Source organism: Bos taurus, chromosome 10 (genome assembly GCF_002263795.3).
Source record: "Bos taurus isolate L1 Dominette 01449 registration number 42190680 breed Hereford chromosome 10, ARS-UCD2.0, whole genome shotgun sequence".
NCBI classification, from domain to species: Eukaryota; Metazoa; Chordata; class Mammalia; order Artiodactyla; family Bovidae; genus Bos; species Bos taurus.
Window position 1 is genome coordinate 27,214,047 of NC_037337.1, and position 22,908 is coordinate 27,236,954.

General features: G+C 36.5%; 3 protein-coding genes across 3 annotated transcripts; all 3 read left to right on the forward strand.

The window, feature by feature from the left end:
- Positions 1 to 210: 210 nt before the first annotated feature.
- On the forward strand, positions 211 to 1,137 carry OR4N4 (olfactory receptor family 4 subfamily N member 4). The gene has a single exon (NM_001389978.1). The coding sequence runs from the start codon at positions 211 to 213 to the stop codon at positions 1,135 to 1,137; it is 927 nt and encodes a 308-aa protein (NP_001376907.1).
- A 9,213-nt stretch (positions 1,138 to 10,350) lies between these two features.
- OR4N2 (olfactory receptor family 4 subfamily N member 2) lies at positions 10,351 to 11,274 on the forward strand. Its single transcript, NM_001389872.1, has one exon. It carries the CDS (start codon positions 10,351 to 10,353, stop codon positions 11,272 to 11,274), a length of 924 nt encoding a protein of 307 aa, NP_001376801.1.
- Positions 11,275 to 20,012: 8,738 nt separating this feature from the next.
- OR4K6 (olfactory receptor family 4 subfamily K member 6) lies at positions 20,013 to 20,972 on the forward strand. Its single transcript, NM_001390134.1, has one exon. The coding sequence runs from the start codon at positions 20,013 to 20,015 to the stop codon at positions 20,970 to 20,972; it is 960 nt and encodes a 319-aa protein (NP_001377063.1).
- The last annotated feature ends 1,936 nt before the right edge of the window (positions 20,973 to 22,908 follow it).

Genomic DNA, 22,908 nt, shown 5'->3' on the forward strand with positions numbered 1-22,908 from the left:
GTCTTTCTTTCCTAGTGACTAAGTCACTAGCATTTTGTCAAGGTTTTTGTGTCTCTTTGTACATGTTCCAAAAAATTACTTAAGACATATTGTTTATAACTAACGTGGTAAGTTTGTCAGATATTTTTACCTAGAGAACAGTCCAAGTCTAGATGTAAGAAATTGTAATAACAATAAACTCTGCTTCTTTATGTACTGCAGGCAGAGACAATGGAGAGAGAGAACAGTACTGTGGTAACTGAATTTATCCTTGCTGGTCTGACCCAGTCTCAAGATGTTCAGCTCCTGGTCTTCACACTGGTCTTAATTTTCTACCTCATCATCCTCCCTGGAAATTTCCTCATCATCCTCACCATCAGGTCAGACCCCAGTCTCACGGCCCCCCTCTACTTCTTCCTGGGCAACCTGGCCTTCCTGGATGCATCCTACTCCTTCATTGTGGCTCCCAGGATGCTGGTGGACTTCCTCTCTGAGAAGAAGGTGATCTCCTATAGAGGCTGCATCACTCAGCTCTTCTTCTTGCACTTCCTTGGAGGAGGGGAGATGCTACTCCTAAATGTGATGGCCTTTGACCCGTACATTGCCATCTGTCGTCCTTTACACTATTCGACTGTCATGAACCCTAGAGCCTGCTATGCCTTGCTGTTGGCTCTGTGGCTTGGAGGCTTTGTTCATTCCATTATCCAAGTGGCCCTCATCCTCTGCTTGCCCTTCTGTGGTCCAAACCGACTGGACAACTTCTTCTGTGATGTGCCGCAGGTCATCAAGCTGGCCTGCACTGACACCTTTGTGGTGGAGCTGCTGATGGTCTTCAACAGTGGCCTGCTCACCCTGCTGTGCTTCCTGGGCCTTCTGGCCTCCTATGCAGTCATCCTCTGCCGTGTACATGGCTCCTCCTCTGAGGGGAAGAGCAAGGCGCTGTCCATGTGCACCACTCATGTCATCATTATACTTCTCATGTTTGGGCCTGCCATCTTTATCTACACTCGTCCCTTCACAGCCTTATCAGCAGACAAAGTGGTTTCCTTTTTCCACACAGTGATCTTTCCTTTGATGAATCCTGTGATTTATACCCTTCGCAACCAGGAAGTAAAAGCTTCCATGAGGAAGATATTGAGTCAACACATGGTTTGTTGAATGGACTTTATAATAAGAAGTCTTGAAGGGGAAATTCTGGCTGAAAATCATTCACTTATTTAAAAAATATCCACGTGTATACCTGTGGTGGATTCATGTTGATGTATGGCAAAACCAATACAATGTTGTAAAGTTAAAAAATAAAATAAAATATTAAAAAAAAGAAAAGTAAAAAAAAAATATTGTTTTTCATTGAGTGCTTCCCATTGCCAGGTACCATTGTTGTCAATATGGGAAAGTTATGATAACAAGAAAACAAACATGCTATCTTATTCAAGAACATAAAGGAAACACCAGCCTGGTTGGAGTAAGGAATAAGTATGAGAGATTTAGTTCTTAAGTTATATATGGCTAGAGTGTCATATAAATAATGCTTTTTATACCAAAATAAAAAGTTTTATTCTATTCTATTTGAAGTAAGAATTCATCTTAATATTTTAAGCAGGTGAGTGATTCATTCACAATTGTTCTTTTATTATTTAGAACAACGTTATCAAGATTCTGGGCAAAGACCAGTAAGGACAATGAATCTTCACAAGTCATATGTTATGTTACAGTCCTATTTTGGACAATTTAAAAAGCCTGAGATTCTTGAAATACATATATTTTCCTCCTTCACCCAAATTTGGTAGCAGGGTAAGAAAACAAAATAACTGGTCTTATGGAAAAAAATGTCATGCAATTATTTCACTTAATTGTTTTCAGAGCTTCTTGATTACAATTAATGGAAAAAACTGAAAAGAAAAACAGCTACATTTGACATGTTAACAAATATATGTGTGGCCAAAAGGCAAAGAGTGATGAAAATCTGCCCACTCCATGTGGATGTGTGAGTTTGTTTCTGTATAATTACAGAGGTTTCCTCCTTAACTGAGGATGGTATAAAGGACCATCCATGCATAAAATTAAAGTAAAAAAGCTGTTAAGGAAATTTATATAAATGAGAAATTAATTCACTAAACACAAAAAATTAATAGGTGAATATGAAATAGAGGCCTGGTGTGCTGCAGTCCATGGGGTTGAAGAGTTGGACACAACTTGGAGACTGAACAACAACAACAATGAAATAGATAAAGAAGAAGAAAATATGGACAACTGAAATGAATCTTCAGTTAACAGGGAGAAATGGAAAGGATTATAAACATAAAAATAATTTTATTCTCAAAAACAAACCATGAGAATAAAGACCACTGATTAGCTTGTAGAAGAATGTTGTTCATGTATTATCAACAATAAGAAAAGTAGAAAATAGAAAATTGCCAGTCCAGGTTTGATGCATGATACAGGATGCTCAGGGCTGATGCACTGGGATGACCCAGAGGCATGGTATGGGGAGGGTGTGGGAGGGGAGTTCAGTATGGGGAACACATATACATCTGTGGTGGATTCATGTCAATGTATGGCAAAACCAATACAATATTGTAAAGTAATTAGCCTCCAATTAAAATAAATAAATTTATATTAAAAAATAAAAGTAGAAAATGATAATTACACTTTTCTATGAGGCCATCAGAGAGTGGATGAAGCAAAGAAGCCTTTGTGTTGAGCTCCAGAGAAAGGCAGAGCCTGTGTAGAAGAGCAGAGAGCTATGGTAGCTCCATAATTGTGGGCAAGTACCTAGTACGGATATGGGGATATGGTGGTGTGATCCTGACATGGACTGAGATATTTTGTAGAGGTGAGAGGAAAAATAAGGTGACCTTTTATGATACGTGGGATGTGGACAGATTAGCATCTGAGAAAGCTCCAAACACAAAAATAGATAGCTCACTCATGAATTTCTCCCTCACTCCCACTGACACCTATACCAGTAATTTGCTCAGAAAAGGAGAAATGGAGGAAGAAATGAAAATCAATGCTTACTGCTGGCTTCACTGATAGCTCAGTTGGTAAAGAATCCACCTGCAATGCTGGAGACCTGGCTTCGATCCCTGGGTTGGGAAGATCCCCTGGAGAAGAGAAAGGCTACCCACTCCAGTATTCTGGCTTGGAGAATTCCATGGACTGTATAGTCAGTGGGGTCATAGAGTTGGACACAGCTGAGGGACTTTCACTTCACATTGGCTGATGCATATTCTTAGCCATCATTATAGTATTCGATGTTGATATCTACAGAATTGTCATAAGGGCAACAAAACTATAAGAATTGTGGCTCAAAATCATTTCAGTTCTGACAAAATTGAAGATATAGGTTCTTTGGTAGCAGTGGCAAGACACTGAAGGTAAAACTACTCTGGCTAAATTCCATATAATTAAAGATGATTTCAAGCTCCAGCTCAATAACCCTTTGAAAGAATCTGAAAGATTAGATCCTCATTCTACCTGTTATATAGAGGAAAAGGATTTAACTCCCTAAAACACTAGGCAAAATATAGTTCAGTTCAGTTCAGTTGCTCAGTTGTGTCTGACTCTTTGCAACCCCATGAATCACAGCACGCCAGGCCTCCCTGTCCATCACCAACTCCTGGAGTTCACTCAGACTCACGTCCATCGAGTCAGTGATGCCATCCAGCCATCTTATCCTCTGTCGTCCCCTTCTCCTCCTGCCCCCAATCCCTCCCAGCATCAGAGTCTTTTCCAATGAGTCAACTCTTCACATGAGGTGGCCAAAGTACTGGAGTTTCAGCTTTAGCATCATTCCTCCCAAAGAAATCCCAGGGCTGATCTCCTTCAGAATGGACTGGTTGGATCTCCTTGCAGTCCAAGGGACTCTCAAGAGTCTTCTCCAACACCACAGTTCAAAAGCATCAATTCTTCGGCTCTCAGCCTTCTTCACAGTCCAACTCTCACATCCATACATGACCACTGGAAAAACCATAGCCTTGACTAGATGGACCTTTGTTGGCAAAGTAATGTCTCTGCTTTTCAATATGTTATCTAGGTTGGTCATAACTTTCCCTCTAAGGAGTAAGCGTCTTATAATTTCATGGCTGCAGTCACCATCTGCAGTGATTTTGGAGCCCCCAAAAATAAAGTCTGACACTGTTTCCACTTTTTCCCCATCTATTTCCCATGAAGTGATGGGACCGGATGCCATGATCTTCATTTTCCGAATGTTGAGCTTTAAGCCAACTTTTTCACTCTCCACTTTCACTTTCATTAAGAGGTTTTTTAGTTCCTCTTCACTTTCTGCCATAAGGGTGGTGTCATCTGCATATGTGAGGTTATTGATATTTCTCCTGGCAATCTTGATTCCAGCTTGTGTTTCTTCCAGTCCAGCGTTTCTCATGATGTACTCTGTATATAAGTTAAATAAGCAGGGTGACAATATACAGCCTTGATGCACTCCTTTTCCTATTTGGAACCAGTATGTTGTTCCATGTCCAATCAACTGTTGCTTCCTGACCTGTATCAGGTGGCAAATTATTGGAGCTTCAGCTTCACCATCAGTCCTTCTATTGAATATTCAGTTGATTTCCTTTATAGATTATACTCCATTAAAAGTTATTTTAATATAATGGCTATAATTCTTTGTGCTGTATAATATATTCTTATTGCTTATCTATTTTATACATAATAGTTTGTATCTCTTACTCCATACCACTAATGTGCCTTTTCTCTTTCCTCTTGCCTTTGGTGAGCACTACTTTATATTCTATATCTTGAGTCTATCTCTGTTTGGCATATACATTCATTTGTAATACTTTTCTACATTCCACATATAAGTGATATCATATAATATTTGTCATTCTTTGTCTGACTTATTAAGAATAATATTTTTGGGTCTAATCAATATTTTAAAAAATAAAACATAATTTAAAAACCATGATAAAATAAATACTAAATTTAGATAAAGTCTGAATTAGTAATAGCATCATTTTGGGCCATATTGGAATCTGAAGCAAAAGGAAAAGATCTGTAATGTTGATGTCTTTATTGTGAAAAAGTGATATCCTGTTCATAACTTTTACACTATGGCTTTTAAATATTGCATTAAAATAGTATTCATCTTGATTACTAAGGCATTTGGTATCAGGATAAATTTTGTGCCAGAGGCAATACCTCACTTGCCTCATCCTCATCTGGACTCTTACTTGCCTCCTCAGTATATATAGCAACAATCTCTCATCATTTATTTACACTTTTTTCTCTTTTTAATTTTATTTTAAGATGTAAATAAACTTTTCTTAACTTTTATTTACTTTTGACCTAACTAATAATAATAAGCTTCCAACAGAGTTGTATTATCTCAAGTCACTGATAGGATTTTGGTGTTAGAATTCAGGATTAACCCCCTGGGGCATTAGATGACATATTCTAAAATATTTGCCCTTTACAAAGCTTTGGTATTTTCTTTGCCAAATTCAGTTGACATAATAACTCGCTTTGGAAATAGTCAGCAGGGTGTGGCAGTCTCAAATCTCCAAAGCACTTTCTCCATTTCATCATAAAGAGTTCGAGGAGATTTCAAACTCTAATGTTCTCTATGTGATTGCAAATATTTATGAACAGTGACAAGAATGGTCAGTTAATGTTTTATGGAATGTGGAGGTTGGCAACATTGTGAGAGCAACATAAAACTTGGAGTTTCAAATTTCTGGAGTTTGGGAGCTACTCATGTTTATGAGAAATGAGAAGAGGACAATAGAAAAAATACTGTAACTATTCTACTGGTTCATCAGCTGCCTTGGAATGAAATGGAGTAGAGGTCAGAGTTTGAGCAAGAATAGTCAGAGGCTTAGGTCTGAATTCGTGAGTGTGGCATTTTCTACCCTCTCCCCAGTAGACTTCCATCTCTTCTTGATGCTTAGAAATACTTTAATGGTGGACACTTTTATTCGATTACCATAATTGAAATGATAAATAGCTTTCAGAGAGTTGACATGTGGTTTAAAACCAAGGAGCATACTTAAAATTGATAACCAACAAGATCCTATGGTATGGTGCAGGGAACTCTGTTCAATGTTATGTGGTAGGCTGGATGGGAGGGCAGTTTGGGGGTAAATGGGTATATGTATATATATGACTATGGCTGAGTTGCTTTGCTGTTCACCTGAAACTATCACAATATTGTCAATCAGCTATACGCAAATATAAAACAAAATGTTTTAAAAAGAAAAAAAAACCCAATGAGCATGCAAATTACTGATATATTTTCTTTTCTTTTTAAACTTAGATGAAAGATAGGTGAAAAGTCTAAGGCTCCAGAGAAATAATTAAAAGATTTTATGAGTTTCCAGAACATTAGCCCAGATCTCTTATTTTCCATACTCAACATATTTAACAGTTTCAACTGTTCCCTATTTTTTATTCATCAACATAGGACTTTGATGGTTAGACAGGAAGTTGTGAAACTGAGAAAATCTTGATACACAAACAGCTGACTGCATTGGGAACTTTACATGAAAGGTATTTAATCTTTAGTTGTTTCGCTGAATGAGACATTTGGATTTGTGTAACCACCATCACCCAGGGTTCATCCTAAAGACACTGACAAAGGCTCTAGTGCAGTATGTCCTTTCATTAGACACATTTGTATAATAAATTATATTTATTTTAATAAAATATTTCAAGGGCTAGTTTTGATTTGAACTTACTTGAATGAGTTATTATTACCATCACCACCTCAATTTTGATCCTCATAGCACTGTTGTCCATTAGATATTTTATTAATGAATGAATTTCCTGGCTGAAGACCCATACACGCATTTAGTGCTTTGTATATTCATCATCAGTATCAGTATCAATTACATATTTGGTGATGTTTTTAACCTAATTCACATTTTTTTGTAATATGTAAAAAGTTAATTTGTATTTAATTTATAAGCTTTAACCACTTGCACTCAAAATTTTGGACACTTTATTTTATTTTCTTTTTTTAAAAATTTTATTTAATTTAACTTTACAATATTGTATTGGTTTTACCATATATCAAAATGAATCTGCCACAGGTATACATTCGTTCCACTGGAATGACAGCAATGAGATTTCCTTTTGAAAAGAGAGAGAAAGAGAAAAGAGAGACAATAAGGAAGGAAACATGGAGAAACGTTTCAAAGAGATGGGGAAGTAAGCTCCTTGGGTCTCCATATGCCTGGCTCCAGGAGCTGGTCTCACCAGTTTGCCCTACAGGCAGGCACAGCATTGCCTGATGATGTTTGTGTCTCTGCTCTGAGTGAGGGAGGCTGTCCCCTTGGCTTTCCTATTCTTCTACTGTATCATCACTGCCAGAGTCGGACACATCTCTTAATTAGCTGAAGCGCCAAGGAAGATTAGGGATATAGTGGTGAGAATTCAAATTTCTTTCAGCCTTTTCTGACAACACTTTCCCTACTAATCTGGCTAACATAGACTATTTGATTCTGAAAGGGCCATATTTTGTAGGATATTTTTCACAATTGTATTTTATCTTACCTAGAAAAATGTTCATCTGATACATAGTCTCTGGTTCTATGCCAGCCACAATTTCAGAATAATAGATCCAGAATATATATATATATATATATATATATATATATATATGAAAAGAGCACAAGGAAAGAAAATGGATGAAATATGTCAGGTACTGTGGAATCTTGTCTGCTGGGTAACAGAGAAAAAGGCAAGATGAATGATAGGAAATAGGCAGAGTGGAAAAGCCTATAACCCTCAATCAAAAAACCCATCAGAAATCCTCTGATGTCTTAAAGATATCATCAAACACAGACACATCATAAAATGACCAATTCTGAGTGAGTTTGTGGGATGCACAAAACCTAAGAATAAGTAGAAGGGGCTCTTTATTTATATTCCTGGTTTTCCTGGGTGTTTTTTTATAGGCAGGTGATGGAATGAATGTTGAGATAATGTTTGTCTAAGGCAGAGAAAAGTTAAGAAGCAAGATCAGAAGTTGCCAAATATTTTTATTACAATTTTGAGAGTCTGCAAAATATTTTGTATTATAATTCTATGTGGGTCCCATTTTGCCACTGTGTGTGCATGGGTGTGCATATGTGAATGTGGATGTGTGCACATGTATGCAGTGTTTGTATACATATATATGCTGATATTTTAAAATAAGACTTCAATAAATTCCATCTGTAGTCATAACACCTATATATTAGCCATTGTATTCAGCTCTAGAGAGACTTAAAACAGATATTTCTAATGTTCCTAAAATATGTACAATGCACTATATAGACTTACTGTTTTTTTCACTTTTCTTTTTTTTTTTTTTACTCACACCTATCTTTCTTTTCTAAGTACTAATTCACTAGCTTTGTCTTTCAAGGTTTTTATCCTCCTCTTTATATCCAATATTTCACAGATCTTAAGACAACTGTGCTTGTTAAATATTATGCAGAATATTAATATATACTACATTGTATTTTTATGTAGATTAGCAATTTTCATATTTAAAAACATTTCATATCGACCACAAAATTTTTTTGAGCATATGCCTTAAATATATGTGTATATATTTATAAAGTTTATATACCATTATATTAATATATAATACTTATTAAATGCAGGATTTTGAAAAGATAGAATGAAAAGCCAGTGATATGTGCATATATATGCATAATTATGTACATGTAATACATATTTACACTATTTTATTATCACTCTTCATTGGATCATCATATTGACCTTTCTGGAATGAGCCTACACCACTAAACAGACTGAGCATTAAAACTGGATTCTGCTCTCCTGCAATGACTGCTGCTGCTGCTAAGTCGCTTCAGTCATGTCCGACTCTGTGCGACCCCACAGACGGTAGCCCACCAGGCTCCCCCATCCCTGGGATTCTCCAGGCAAGAACACTGGAGTGGGTTGCCATTTCCTTCTCCAATGCATGAAAGTGAGAAGTGAAAGTGAAGTCGCTCAGTCGTGTCCGACTCTTAGTGACCCCATGGACTGCAGCCCACCAAGCTCCTGCATCCATGGGATTCTCCAGGCAAGAGTATTGAAGTGGGGTGCCATTGCCTTCTCCCCTGCAATGACTAGTATTCTTTTAATTATACAGTGTTAAGCCTCTAAGCTTATTTTTAGTTATTCAAATATACCAAAAAGAGCATTCATTGATTAAATCTGTGCTAATAATTTCTTTATATATTTCAACTGAATAGTACGTACTCACATTCTTCTGCTAATAGTAACAATAAAGAAAACTCATTCTAAAGTTAAGTGCTGCTACCATAGTAGCTTTAGTTCTCTTGTCTTGGAAAGGAATGGATTAGACTATAGGATCTTATTGCTCTTTACCTCTCCTGTATGCTATGATTTTTTGTGTTAATATAACTAATTTAAAAAATGTATCCTGGAAAATTTGTATTGTGACCTGTTGTTTTTTGACAGGCTCTCCCTTGGGCATCATGCTGGTATCAGAGAAAGAAGAAGATTGGGAGAATGTAGTAAAGAATTGGGAGCTTCCCAGGTGGCTTAGTAGTAAAGAATCTGCCTGCCAAAAAGGAGATGTGGGTTTGATCCCTAGGATGGGAAGATCCCCAGGTTGGGAAGATCCCCTGGAGAAGGAAATGGCAGGCTACAATCCATAGGGTTGCCAAAGAAACACAGCTTTGCGAAGAACAACAACAACAATAAGGAATTGAGACTGAGAGAGTGTAGTGAAGTTGTGTAGTTCAAGGAAGGAGTGGCTACATTAGCAATGCTTCACCAGGGATACAGCTGGAACCTACCTCTAAATGATGGGGAAAGTAGAGTTATTGTTGGAAACTGGTGACCAGCTTGGAGTCAGAGCAATACAAGGACATCAGGAAGGAGGAGGACAATAAGAGAAAACAGAGAGCAAGGCAGAGAGTTAGCAGGCGAAAATGGGAATTCCACAAAAGTTTGTGTTGGTGGATGAGGTGAAAAGTGTGTAATTCCAAGCAAGCTGCTAAGTCTCAAGCACAGTACAACCACCAAAATGCAAAGATCTTGATATTTGGAGTTATGTTGTATGTCAATCAGGAAATTTTTCCTATGACTCAAGAAGGCAGGAATCCCAAGACGGTACAGGACACTAGCCTCTGAGAGTGGACCGCAGTGCTGCAGAAGCACATGGCTGAATGGGATAAGACTGTAGCGTTGAGACAGGTGATTTGTTTGTTTTAAATCTAGAGGAGGGAAATGTTCAGTGTTTTCCCAGGATATTGGAAAGGGATGAAACATTGTTTATAACTGAAGTCGTGAATATGTCAGATATTTGTAGGAAGACAACAACGTGGGTCTAGATGTGAGAAATTATAATAACGATAAACTCTGCTTCTTTATGTACTGCAGGCAGAGAGGATGGAGAATGAGAACAGTACGGAGGTGACAGAATTCATCCTTGCTGGTCTGACTCAGTCTCAAAATATTCAGCTCCTGGTGTTTGCCCTAGTCTTAATTTTCTACCTCATCATCCTCCCTGGAAATTTCCTCATCATCCTCACCATCAGGTCAGACCCCAGTCTCACGGCCCCGCTCTACTTCTTCCTGGGCAACCTGGCCTTCCTGGATGCATCCTACTCCTTCATTGTGGCTCCCAGGATGCTGGTGGACTTCCTCTCTGAGAAGAAGGTGATCTCCTATAGAGCCTGCATCACTCAGCTCTTCTTCTTGCACTTTCTTGGAGGAGGGGAGGGATTACTCCTTGTCGTGATGGCCTTTGACCGCTACATTGCCATCTGTCGTCCTTTACACTATTCGACTGTCATGAACCCTAGAGCCTGCTATGCCTTGCTGTTGGCTCTGTGGCTTGGAGGCTTTGTTCATTCCATTATCCAAGTGGCCCTCATCCTCCGCTTGCCCTTCTGTGGTCCAAACCGACTGGACAACTTCTTCTGTGATGTGCCGCAGGTCATCAAGCTGGCCTGCACTGACACCTTTGTGGTGGAGCTGCTGATGGTCTTCAACAGTGGTCTGATGACCCTCCTGTGCTTCCTGGGCCTTCTGGCCTCCTATGCAGTCATCCTCTGCCGTGTACATGGCTCCTCCTCTGAGGGGAAGAGCAAGGCGCTGTCCACGTGCACCACCCACATCATCGTTATATTTCTCATGTTCGGGCCTGGCATCTTTATCTACACCCGCCCCTTCAGAGCCTTCCCAGCTGACAAGGTGGTTTCTCTCTTCCACACAGTGATCTTTCCCCTGTTAAACCCTGTGATTTATACTCTTCGCAACCAGGAAGTAAAATCGTCTGTGAAAAGGCTGTTTAGTCAGCACTTAGCCTGATAAAAAGTGGAAAAAATGAATATGAAAATAATGACTGGAGAATTTCATGTGAAATGAAGGTATTCATTTTCAAAACACTGCTTTTATTGATCACCTCCCATTTGTCTAGACTGTACTAGGCCCTGGGAGAAAGAGCTACTACTGAGGCAGGTAAAGTCACTGTCCTCTGAAGTTACAATCTGGTAGGAATAGACAGCCAATAACATAGAAAATAAACAGTATAGTTTCAAGAAGATATATATCCCTGAGGGTACTAAAAACAAAAGCAAAATATTCAATAGCAAGTGTGAGATGGGGGTAGTGAATTTACTTTTAGTCTTGAAGTAGGTCCTTTAAAGGAGGTGATGTTTTGGCTGATATCTGGACAAACTGAATATGCTAACTGTGCAAACACGGGCAGGGAGAGCCTTCCAGGCAGATGAAACAGGTATGGCAAAAATCTGAAGATAGTAATGAACTTGGTATATTTGATGATCACAGCAAAGGTCAAATTGACTGGGATATAATAAGCGACTGTATAAACGGTTAGCATTCATGTTGGAGATACTGACAATGTCCAGCACATAGATAGGGTCTATGAAGTGAATATAAAGAGCTTCATTTTATAATAATTATATTTGGTTTTAAATTATTTAAATAAAAGAAAAAAAAAGAGTTTCAGATGATATAATAATTATAATAAGAATCCATTATAAACAACAGAGTAATTTCTCTCATATGGTTCAAAAGTGATTCAGGGCTGTAAACTCATGATTCTGAAGATATCAAAGAGTTGAAAATATTATTAAAAGGGAAATGTTATGCTTACATCTTCAAAAGGAATTAAACTAAACTTTTCTTCAATAATCACATAGAGGAAAGCAAATAAGCAAGTCATTTTCATATGAAAAAAGTCATGGAAACATTTCACTGTCTTTTTTGCCATGACTTCATAATTAGTCCTATCAGATATTTATGACTCCTTACTGTTATTGATCTCATCCATAATTGACTTCACACTGAGTGTGACCCTGATGGTTCTTTGGTGTATCAATCAGGAATCTTCTGCATTCTAATTACTTAAAAATGATTTAATATAGAGAATTACATGCTTATGAAACAGTTTCAAAGCTTGGAAGAACAGATTATAGGCTGGATATCCAGAGATGACTCCCAGAACAGCACAGGAGACCTAGACTACAAAGAGAGCTGTTCTTGCTACAACCTTTGTCATCTGTTGTCTGAAAATACCACCATGTTAGCCTAGGACCGGGGTCAAGATGATGATCCACAGCCACTGTGAACTTATCAGATCTCCCCTAGAAAACAGAAGCCTCTCTTGGTACTGCCTCTCTGACAATGGCTTAACCAACTGAATGGGTAGCATCCAAAACAAACCTGGAACCAAAATGCATGGTATTAATTTTTATATTTTATTTAAAATAATCAAAATTAAAATGTTTATGATTTAATATAAATATAAATATGATTTAAAATAAATACAAATCACACACGTAGTAAAATATGCATATTATGGAAAAGAGCATTTTCTTTTCTGAAATATCTCCTTCTCAATCTTAGTCTCTATCCGGGCTTTCCTGATAGCTCAGTTGGTAAAGAATCCACCTGCAATGCAGGAGACCCCAGTTCGATTCCTGGGTTGGGAAGATCCCCTGGACAAGGGATAGGCTACCACTCCAGTATTCTTGGGCTTCTCTTGTGGCTCAGCTGGTAAAGAATCTGCCCGCAATGCGGGAGACCTGGGTTCGATTCCTGGGTTGGGAAGATCCCCTGGAGTAGGGCATGGCAAAGCCCTCCTACAGTATTCTTCCCTGGGGAATCCCCATGGACAGAGGAGCTTGGTGGGCTACAGTCCATGGAGTCACAAAGAATCACACAACACTGAGCGATTAAACACTCGGTGTTAAACACAGCACATTAACACATTAACACAGCGATTAAATACTCAGATTAAACACAGCACAGCTACCTTTATATCTACTCACATACCTGTATCTCTCTTGAGACTGGGTGACTGATGCTTTTCCTACAAAAGTTGATTCCTTCATCTGTGCATCAGATTCCATTCCCTCTTTCCTACAAAGGACCATTACTCCTTTCTCTCTTATGAACCATTAACTTTTTCCTCCCTATTGCATCCCCTTGGCATATGTTTCTTTAATCTTAAATAAAATCTTTTTGTCAGCTTTCTCCTTCCACATCTTATCTCATTTTTTCTTCCCCTTTAGAGCCAAGCTCGAGAGTGGTTTAGAAATATTTATAGACTTTTAAAGAGCAGCTTTATATTTATAGTAAAGTTGAGCAGAAAATACAGAGTTTCTATATATCACCTGCTCCACATCATATATACATACTTTTCCCCATTAATATCTTGCATTACTGTGGTACATCTGCAACAACTGATGAACCAATACTGATACATTATTTAAAAATAAAATCCATAGTTTATATTAGAGTTTGCATTTTCTCTGCAGTTCTATGAATTCTGACAAATATATTTCATCTATTCATCATTTACAGGATCATACAGAGTAGTTTTGCTGCCTTAAAAATCCCGTGTTCCACCTATTCGTCCCTGCCTCTCTTCCTTCTCCCGTCAAGCCCTGACAACCACCGACCTTTTTACAATCTCCATAGTTTTGCTGAGTACAAAATGCCACTCAGTTGGAACCATAGACTATGTAGTTTTAATCTTCTCAGGCTGGCTTGTTCATATTCTCTGCTTTCAATGTTTTTCCTTTTCAACTCACCCAGTCATGCCAATAAAATAACTTTTGCCATGATCACCAGTGATAGCAATGATTGTTAGTCAGGTCTCATTGTGTTTGACCTCCGAATATCACCTAACACAGTGGATCACTGCCTTCCCAGGCCACCCATTTTTCTTGCCTCCCCCAAACATCACCAGCTGTTCCTTCATTCTTCTTTGAGAGCTTCTTAGGTACCCAGCTTTCCTGGCTTTAAATCCCATCTATCTATCGATAATCTTTGTACTTATCTTTCTCATGAATGCTAGGCTCCTCTCCCCAGAGGCCTATGCCCCTGCCACAGCTCTGCTTTCAAATCCGGTTTCACCTCATGCATGACATCCCAGACTGACTCCTGCTGTTCACCGCACTCCTCTCTCCACCCCACAACCCAATGGAATTCACTGTAATTCCATTTTTCCAGTCTCTGGCCCCAAATCTAAGACTTGTAAGATTTTAGAAATATTTTCTCTCATATTCCACATCCAATCCATTAACAAACTTGGATTAGCGCTGTCATCATGAAACTGCCAGATGACATCATGTCTCCCTCAAATCTACCACCTACACTCGAACCACCATCATCTCTTGCCTATATGATAGCTGTAGCCTCTTTGTTGGTCTTCTGTTTTTGTCCCAGTTTATTTTATTGTCAGCAGAGTGTCCAGAATGATCTGGTTAAAATATAGTCACATCATCTCTGTCTTCTCAAAACCCTTGATGACTTCGCTGTTAAAGAGCTAAGTCTTTTCTTGTGATCTATAAATGTCCATAGGACCCTATCCATAAACCCCAACTCCCACTCCTTTTTACTCTCTGACCCCTTATTCTAATGCATCCCATCTCAATCCTTCTGTTCAGTTGTCCTGGCCTCCTGATCCTGAGCTATGTCAGCCCACCCTTCCCAATCCCATCCCAGGAACTTCGACTTGATGTTTCCTCTGTCTGGAAGGTAATTTTCCAAGATACTGCCAAGCCTTACTATATAATTTCCTCATATTTGACTTGTCCTCAAAGGCCACCTTTTGTGTGACACCTTCCCTGAGCACCCACTCCCAGAACAGTCCCTGCCCATCTTTCCTGCATTGCTTTTGTTCATAGCACTTATTACCTTTTAACAGGACATATGTTGCACTTCCTTATTTTATTGTCTGTCTTTTTCCATTATGGTATGTAACATCCATCAAAGCAAAAATTGGTTTGTTTTGACTACTGACTAGCACAAAGAAGGTGCTTGTAAATATCAAATTAATAAATTAAAGACTAATATGAAAATTCATGTAACTCCATTATGCAGAAACATCTAATATTAAAATTTTGTCAGTTTTACATGTATAAACACATTATTATTTTTATAAAAATTGGGTCATATTACACATATAGTTTATAATTTGTCCTTTTCTCTTAATATTATAGGCATGTTTTAAATAAGTAAATATAGATCACAATACTCAAATGACTGAATTATTCAATTACCATTTGTTATTACTTATTTAAATAATCTTCCACATTTTTATATTTAGAATTTTTATTTTTATATTTATAATTTACTAGGTCACAAGGTATAAATTTGGATATATAGTTAAATTCTTTTGATTTAATTTTCTACCAACAAAATATGGAATTATTTCTTTGCTGTTTTTAAGAGTAGGACTCAGTTTCTTTTACAGATTTACTATTTGGAAAAAACAAAAGTATCATATTTATTATAGCTTTCAATGTGTACTATTGCCATCAATGTCTATTAATTAAATGCATTTTTTCCTTAAAATGTTTTCTAAAAATTGAGGTAAAATATAAAGTCCCTTTTTTCAAGAAAGGTTATAATACTGTAAAGATTATAATGTTATAAATTCTTATATATCTTCAGGTCTCTATTTTTTTATACTCTCAGATCCTTTACATCAATTTATTGTACTCCATGCTTTTTCTATGTTATTTAAATACCATCATTTTATAGTACTTTGCATATTAGAAATACTATTTATACTTCCTCACTACTTTCACATGATTTACCTCTAGAAAAATTCTGAAAAATATTTTAAGTCAAAGAAACTTAGAGTTTATTGAAATTTATGTACTAAAGAGTATTGAGTTTCTCCTTCCAATAACACAAGCTCTTGCAATAGAGATGAATTTCTGATTAATATTATTCCTATTTACCTTATATATCCTATTGCTCATCTAAATAGACTTTTTTAATGACATACTTTAACAAGTAATTGTTTTATAAGAAAGATATTGGTTTTATTTTGTAACTAGTCACTGTACAGAATTATTTGGTTTTGCTTTTCAAAATTCTACTTTACAAATGATTTAAAATAAAATTGGGTTTTGTTCCTTTTGGTATGCAGTTCTATGAGTTTTAACAGGTATAGATTCATGTAATCACCAAAACAACCAAGATACAGAAAACTTTCATTATGCCCCCAAACTCCAGTGCTCTTTCGGCATGCATGGTAAGACTCTTCAGTCATGTCTGACTCTTTGCGACCCCATGAACTATAGCCTGCCAGGCTTCTCTGTCGATCAGATTCTCCAGGCAAGAATACTGGAGTGGGTTGCCATATCCTTTCTCCAGGGGATCTTCCCGATCCAGGGATCGGACCCTTATCTCTTACATCTCCTGCACCGGCAGATGGGTTCTTCACCACTAGTGCCAACTGGGAAGCCCTAAACTAACTTTTATTTCTATTATTTTTTTTCTGTTAATCCTCTTATCTTTTCCAGGATAACACCAGTAATAATTATATACACTTTTCTTTTGTTTCAAACCAGGGCAAACATTTGGGATTTACTGAATCTTTGCAACTGTTATGTTGGTTGGCCTTTTTTTTTTTTTAAGTCATTTTCTTTATTTCTTTTTACAGAACAGAAATAGAAAAAAAATGTTAAAAATAAAGTTTCTTCTTCTTCTTCTTCTTTTTTTTTTTTTTGTATTTCAAAGAGTGCAAAGAATGTGGTCAGCTAGGGAAGATTCTCTTGGGCTCTATTGCTTGTCTTATGAGGAATGTAGGCTAGCTATGGTAATTGTGAACAGTTCAAAAAACTGAAGAAATTTGGAAAGAAGATTGTGTTTGGAGAGCAAACCACAGATGAATGATTGACCTTCAAGTAAATATAGCCAGACCCTCAGTTATAGTTTAGGGTTGAGATTCCACAGCTAGTATCATCCTGAATTCCGTGTCATAAACATTTCAAAAAATTATGTTAATAATTATAATCACCTCTGCTATTCTTACCACATTTTATTCATAATTTTCTCTGTGCCAGGCATTCTGCTGAATGCTTTATGTTTATTTGTTTGTTATGTTTAATTTAACTTTTACACCGTTCTTCTAGGCTATTGCAAGGTACCTGCCTTCACTTCTTCCAGTTACTTTGAGCTTTCCAACTTCTCCTTCCCCAGATTTTATCCACCTGAGTAGCAGCTATCATTATAATATTAGCCTGTACTAATTTTCAATGTCCCATCAGAAACTTTAATGCAGGATTCTTTCTTTACATGATTCTTCAAGTAAGCAAGAGTGTGCAGGTGACAGAGTGCCTTAGTTCAAAAGAGAGATTTTCCAACATTGGGATATTGAACACTGGGGCATAAAGATGAGAATATTTCTGTAATTAAAGGAGCAAAGATTTGCTCCTTAAATGATTGCTCAAAGGTCTTCTAAAGACCAGTCCCAGTTGTGCTTTTTCTCTAATGAAAACTGCTTCATCATGAATGTCGGCCCACACTAAATAGCAAAGATACACTTCACAGCTTTTCTTGCTACACTGGGAAAAATCAGCTCAACATATTAATAACTCCCACTGCAAGCAGATTGTAGTGCCTAATCTGTGATCTTCCTAGATGGCTCTGACTTTTAGTGGCTTTTGTAGCAAGACTAGAGAAAATATATATACATACTTCTAGGCTTCTCATGCTTACTAAGGACTATGGTGATCAGTAGGTTTGTGAGTCTTGAAGGATATGATATTTTTGGTTTCTGATGCACAGCTGGTAGATTAAAAGACACACACTCACACAAACACATATATATGAAGACATAAAGATGGGTGATTCAAGTAATCAGGTATTAGAGAGGCCTCTAGAGTTCCTTCTGAACATGAAAGGAGGAAAAAAACTGACAACTGTTTATTTACTTACAATGTGTATGTGTGTGTGTATTAGTCGCTTCAGTCATGTCCCACTCTGCAACCCCATGGACTATAGCCCATCAGGCTCCTCTGTCCGTGGGATTTCCCCGGCAATGAATACATACCATATTCATTATATATGATATAAATATAAATTAAGTATAATAATTTTTGTGTTCTCATGACTAATTACATCATTAAATCAGGGAAATAGAAGAAATATTCAAGTATCTGAGGCTGAGAAATTTTAGTCTTTAATATATCAAGATACTTAGATAATTTTTATAAGAAGTAATTTAACCTCAAAAAGATGAAATGATTTTGGAAGCCAATATCTTTTTCTAAATCACTGAATTGATACTAGGATAATGTTTTTACTGAAATTATTATTATTACTATTCATGAAATAAAACAAGCTGATTATTTCTGAGCAGTATTAAATTTTGAAGACTAGACAATTATTGAATGTTGCCCAGGACATATGCTTAATGCTTTATAAAGACTATCTAATTGAATTTTCATAGGTAAAGAGGTAAAATCTTAGGCTACTAAGGTATGAGCAAAGTCACACAGCAGGTTAAGAACACTTTAACCCTCTTAATGACTTTCCCATAGTTCAGTTTTCAGATTTGTGCAATATTGTTCTCTGACAAATCTAAAATATTTATCAACACTGACAGGATAATTTGAATATTTGCAAGTAAATGAGGATGAAGCCAGAGTTTCTTCCAATATGGGAAAACAGAAGGTCACAGGAGATATTTGTAGAATTTGCAATCTGCTGTAAATCAAAAACTCAATTTTGAAAAATGAGTCTGAGTCTTTAAATAATTTTTCTTTTTCTTTCAGTTGCCTCTGGTGTCACTTTGACATACCATTGTCAATGTGGTTTTTTTCCTTTGCTTGCATTGTTTGGCTTTGAGGATCTTACATGCTGGTACTACAAAAACCTTGATACTCATCTTGTATCCATATATTTCCTGGATTTGGCCTAGAATTTTTTTTTCTTCTTTTTCTAGTCTAAAAAATTAGCTTTGTTTGAGTAACATGTGGAGAAATAGAGGAAGGATTTTCTCTTCATTTAAAAAAAATGTTTCTATGAGATCATAAGATAAAAAACTTGAGAATAACTCATATGTTATAGGTATATGTTTTGATCAACTGTAATTTTACAGAATTAAGAAATTAATCATTTATATATTCATAGTTAAAATAGTACTTATCAATCCTAGCAAAACAATTTGAAAATGTATGAATGAAATTAGAAAGAAAGTGGAATTTTTTGTAGTTGAGAAAACAGAAGTTTTCTTAAAGGAAAAATCATTTATCATCCTCATAGAATAAGAACTAGGCTTCCTGAAATCACTACATTAAACTGTTATTTAAATCCAGTGTTTTAACAATAGTGGATCAAACATAAATTTCATTTTTTGGTTTAACAGAAAACTTTGAGAGTTTCATCTCCATTAAAATTTTTATTTACCTTACTTGTTAAGTAGAACACAATCACTTACTGTAATCTTCCTCTGTAACTATGGATTATGTAACTCCTTAGCCAGTATTCAGAAAAGAATATTTTTGTATAAGTATGTGATGAGTATAATCCAGCATGTACTTGATGGTGATCACATCATGAAGTTTTCCATTTGTAGTGACATCTGACACAGATTGTTAAGAGGTTCCAAAAAGAAAAATATTTACTGAGATAGTTGGAGTTAGATTTTAGGTAATCAATATTCTAGTTAATTATTAACTGATATTATAATTCCTTCATGTGTAATTGTAGAAATATTGCATTTTCTAACTCTGTCATTGTGTACCATTTTGTCATCATAGACCAGAGCTTGCAGATCAATGGAGGCAGTCAACCATTCCAGAGTGTCTGAATTTGTGTTACTTGGACTTACTGATTCTCCTCAGCTCCAGATTTTCCTTTTTGTGATGTTTTCTGTTTTCTGCTTAATGACCATGTTGGGCAATTGTCTGATTTTGCTCACGGTACTGTCCACCCCACACCTTCACTCTCCCATGTACTTCCTGCTCAGCAACCTGTCTCTCATCGACATGTGTCTGTCTTCCTTTGCCACTCCAAAGATGATCATGGACTTCTTTGCTCAGCACAAGACCATCTCCTTCGAGGGATGCATTTCTCAGATCTTCTTTTTGCACCTCTTCACTGGGACTGAAATTGTGCTGCTCATCTCCATGTCTTTTGACAGGTACATTGCCATATGCAAACCTCTCCATTATTCATCAATTATGAGCCAAAGAGTATGTGTTGGGCTTGTGGCAACTTCTTGGACAGTGGGCTTCTTGCATACAATGAGCCAGTTAGCTTTTACCCTCTATTTACCCTTTTGTGGTCCCAATGTTGTGGACAGTTTCTTCTGTGACCTTCCTTTGGTCATCCAGCTGGCATGTATAGACATATATGTTCTTGGAATCTTCATGATTTCAACCAGTGGTGTGATTGCTCTTGTAAGTTTTCTGTTTTTGCTGACTTCCTACATCACTGTTCTGGTCACTATCAAGGACCACTCCTCCACTGGATCAACTAAGGCTTTTTCTACCTGCACTGCACATTTCATAGTTGTGTTGATGTTCTTTGGGCCCTGCATATTTATCTATGTGTGGCCTTTCACAGACTTCCTGGTGGACAAAGTTCTCTCTGTTTTCTACACCATCTTTACCCCTTTTCTGAATCCACTTATCTATACTCTGAGAAACCAGGAAGTGAAAACAGCTGTGAAGAAGAAACTAAGTAACCAATATTTAAATCTTGGGAAAACTACTCCAATATATTCAGTACAATGAGCAGAGATCTCCTATCTGAGATTTAGTATCATCAGTTTTGTTCTCAGAACAATAGAAAATTAAAGTTAGAATCTTTCAAGTCATTTAGTCTAAATTCACGAAAATCAGAAGTTAAAATTGAGAGATGTGAAGGATCATGCCTAAACGTTAGTGCAACGTTTGCAAGTCTTTTGCAATTATGGATCCATTTGAAAATCTGTTGAAATGTATAGGTTACCTTTATGGAAAAATGCACATATTATCAAAATTGTGAATATAAATTCAGGAATTCATAGACTTCTGAATTCTATAAACATAGATCAAGGTTCTTAGAGAAGCCTGAGATAAAATATTGCTCTTTTGTCTTTTAACCCAGAACATTCTCACTCAGTTTCAAAGTGTTGTGGTATTCTGACGTCTTCCACTTGCAGAACTTAAATTAAGAATGTTGGGCATAACAGGTCTTTTCATGGCATTGGAATATTTTTTGTGGAAAATTTATATTATGAAGCTCTTTTGAATATTGATATTGAACAATCTTGACTCAGTGGATCCAACTTTTTGAGTTCTGAGTCAACTTTGAACAAAAGAGAACAGTTCAGAGGATACAAGATTTAAAAATACCTTTTCTTAATAAGTATATAGATCACTATCACACTTGATATAGCAAATAATTAATCAAACATCAGTTGTAAACTTTAAACCATGGAAAGTAAACTACTTAAATATGACTGGCTTTCAAAACCTGGCTTGCTAAGCATAGATCTGATGAATTTATTAATACCCCAGACTAAATGTTTGAAAAATTATAAACCATTAAATTCATGATAAATTTTTCATTTCCAAGTAAATTATCCCCAATTATTATTAGTCTCAGCGTGAGTATACAATATAAGGTAGCCTGTGGGAAGAAAAGATGGTAATTATTTAAGAAATATATAGTACAATTCTTCCTAATTTGTTATATTAAATATTATGTTGAATATGGTTTTTTTTAATTACAAGACAGTCATTGAAAATCAGCTGGTCCATCAATTTCCCTCACAGCTGAAGAACCTAAAGTCTAGAGAATCCATAAAGCTACAGGCTGAATCACCATTAAGGGGCAAAGCTCATTGCTCTAAACATACATGAGACTTAGAATTAGATCTTGAATCTGTCATTTCCTAGTTGCGCTATCCTGGGAGAGTCACTTTACCTCTTTATTCCTTTTTTAATCTCTAACATGAGGATAATAAATGTAATTGCCCGGTGTAACTATTTTGTGGAAAATGGACAGAATGGTTTCTAAAAATGTCATTTCCTTTTTTCTTCTCACCAAGGTAGATTTCTATATAAACTGTACTTCAATTTTAATAAGTATGTATTTGACGAACAATTGTATAGGTCTAACCACTATTTGTCAAACACAAAACTTGATATTCAGTTTTAGGATGTCTGTAATATTGTGGCTTAAGATGTACAGCAGGAAAATAATAAAACACTTTCCAGTTTTCCACTGCTCAAAGGGGGTGGCATGGAAAAACTAGATAAAATTGCCTAATACTTTGAGATTTCTCTGAATAACAATATACCGATAGGTTGCATCTCCTTGAGTTGACTGAGGTATATGAAAAGAGTTCAGGAAGCAATCTGTCATCATGGATTATGACAGTTTGTAAGTTCAGGAAGCAATCTGTCATCATGGATTATGACAGTTTGTAAGTTCAGGAAGCAATCTGTCATCATGGATTATGACAGTTTGTAAGTTCCAGGAGAAAAACACAAGCCCCTGCCTTGCAAAGAAAGAAGTGGCTTAATAGTTTCTTTCATTTATCTCAGACTTTTAATGTTTTGACATGCTTCAACACAAACCAAGCCAAATATTTAATATCTGAAGTTAATTAGTGTGCAGTTTAGGGACAAACGTAGCATTTGGACTAGGTATGAAATCACATTTTTAATTTGAAATACTGTT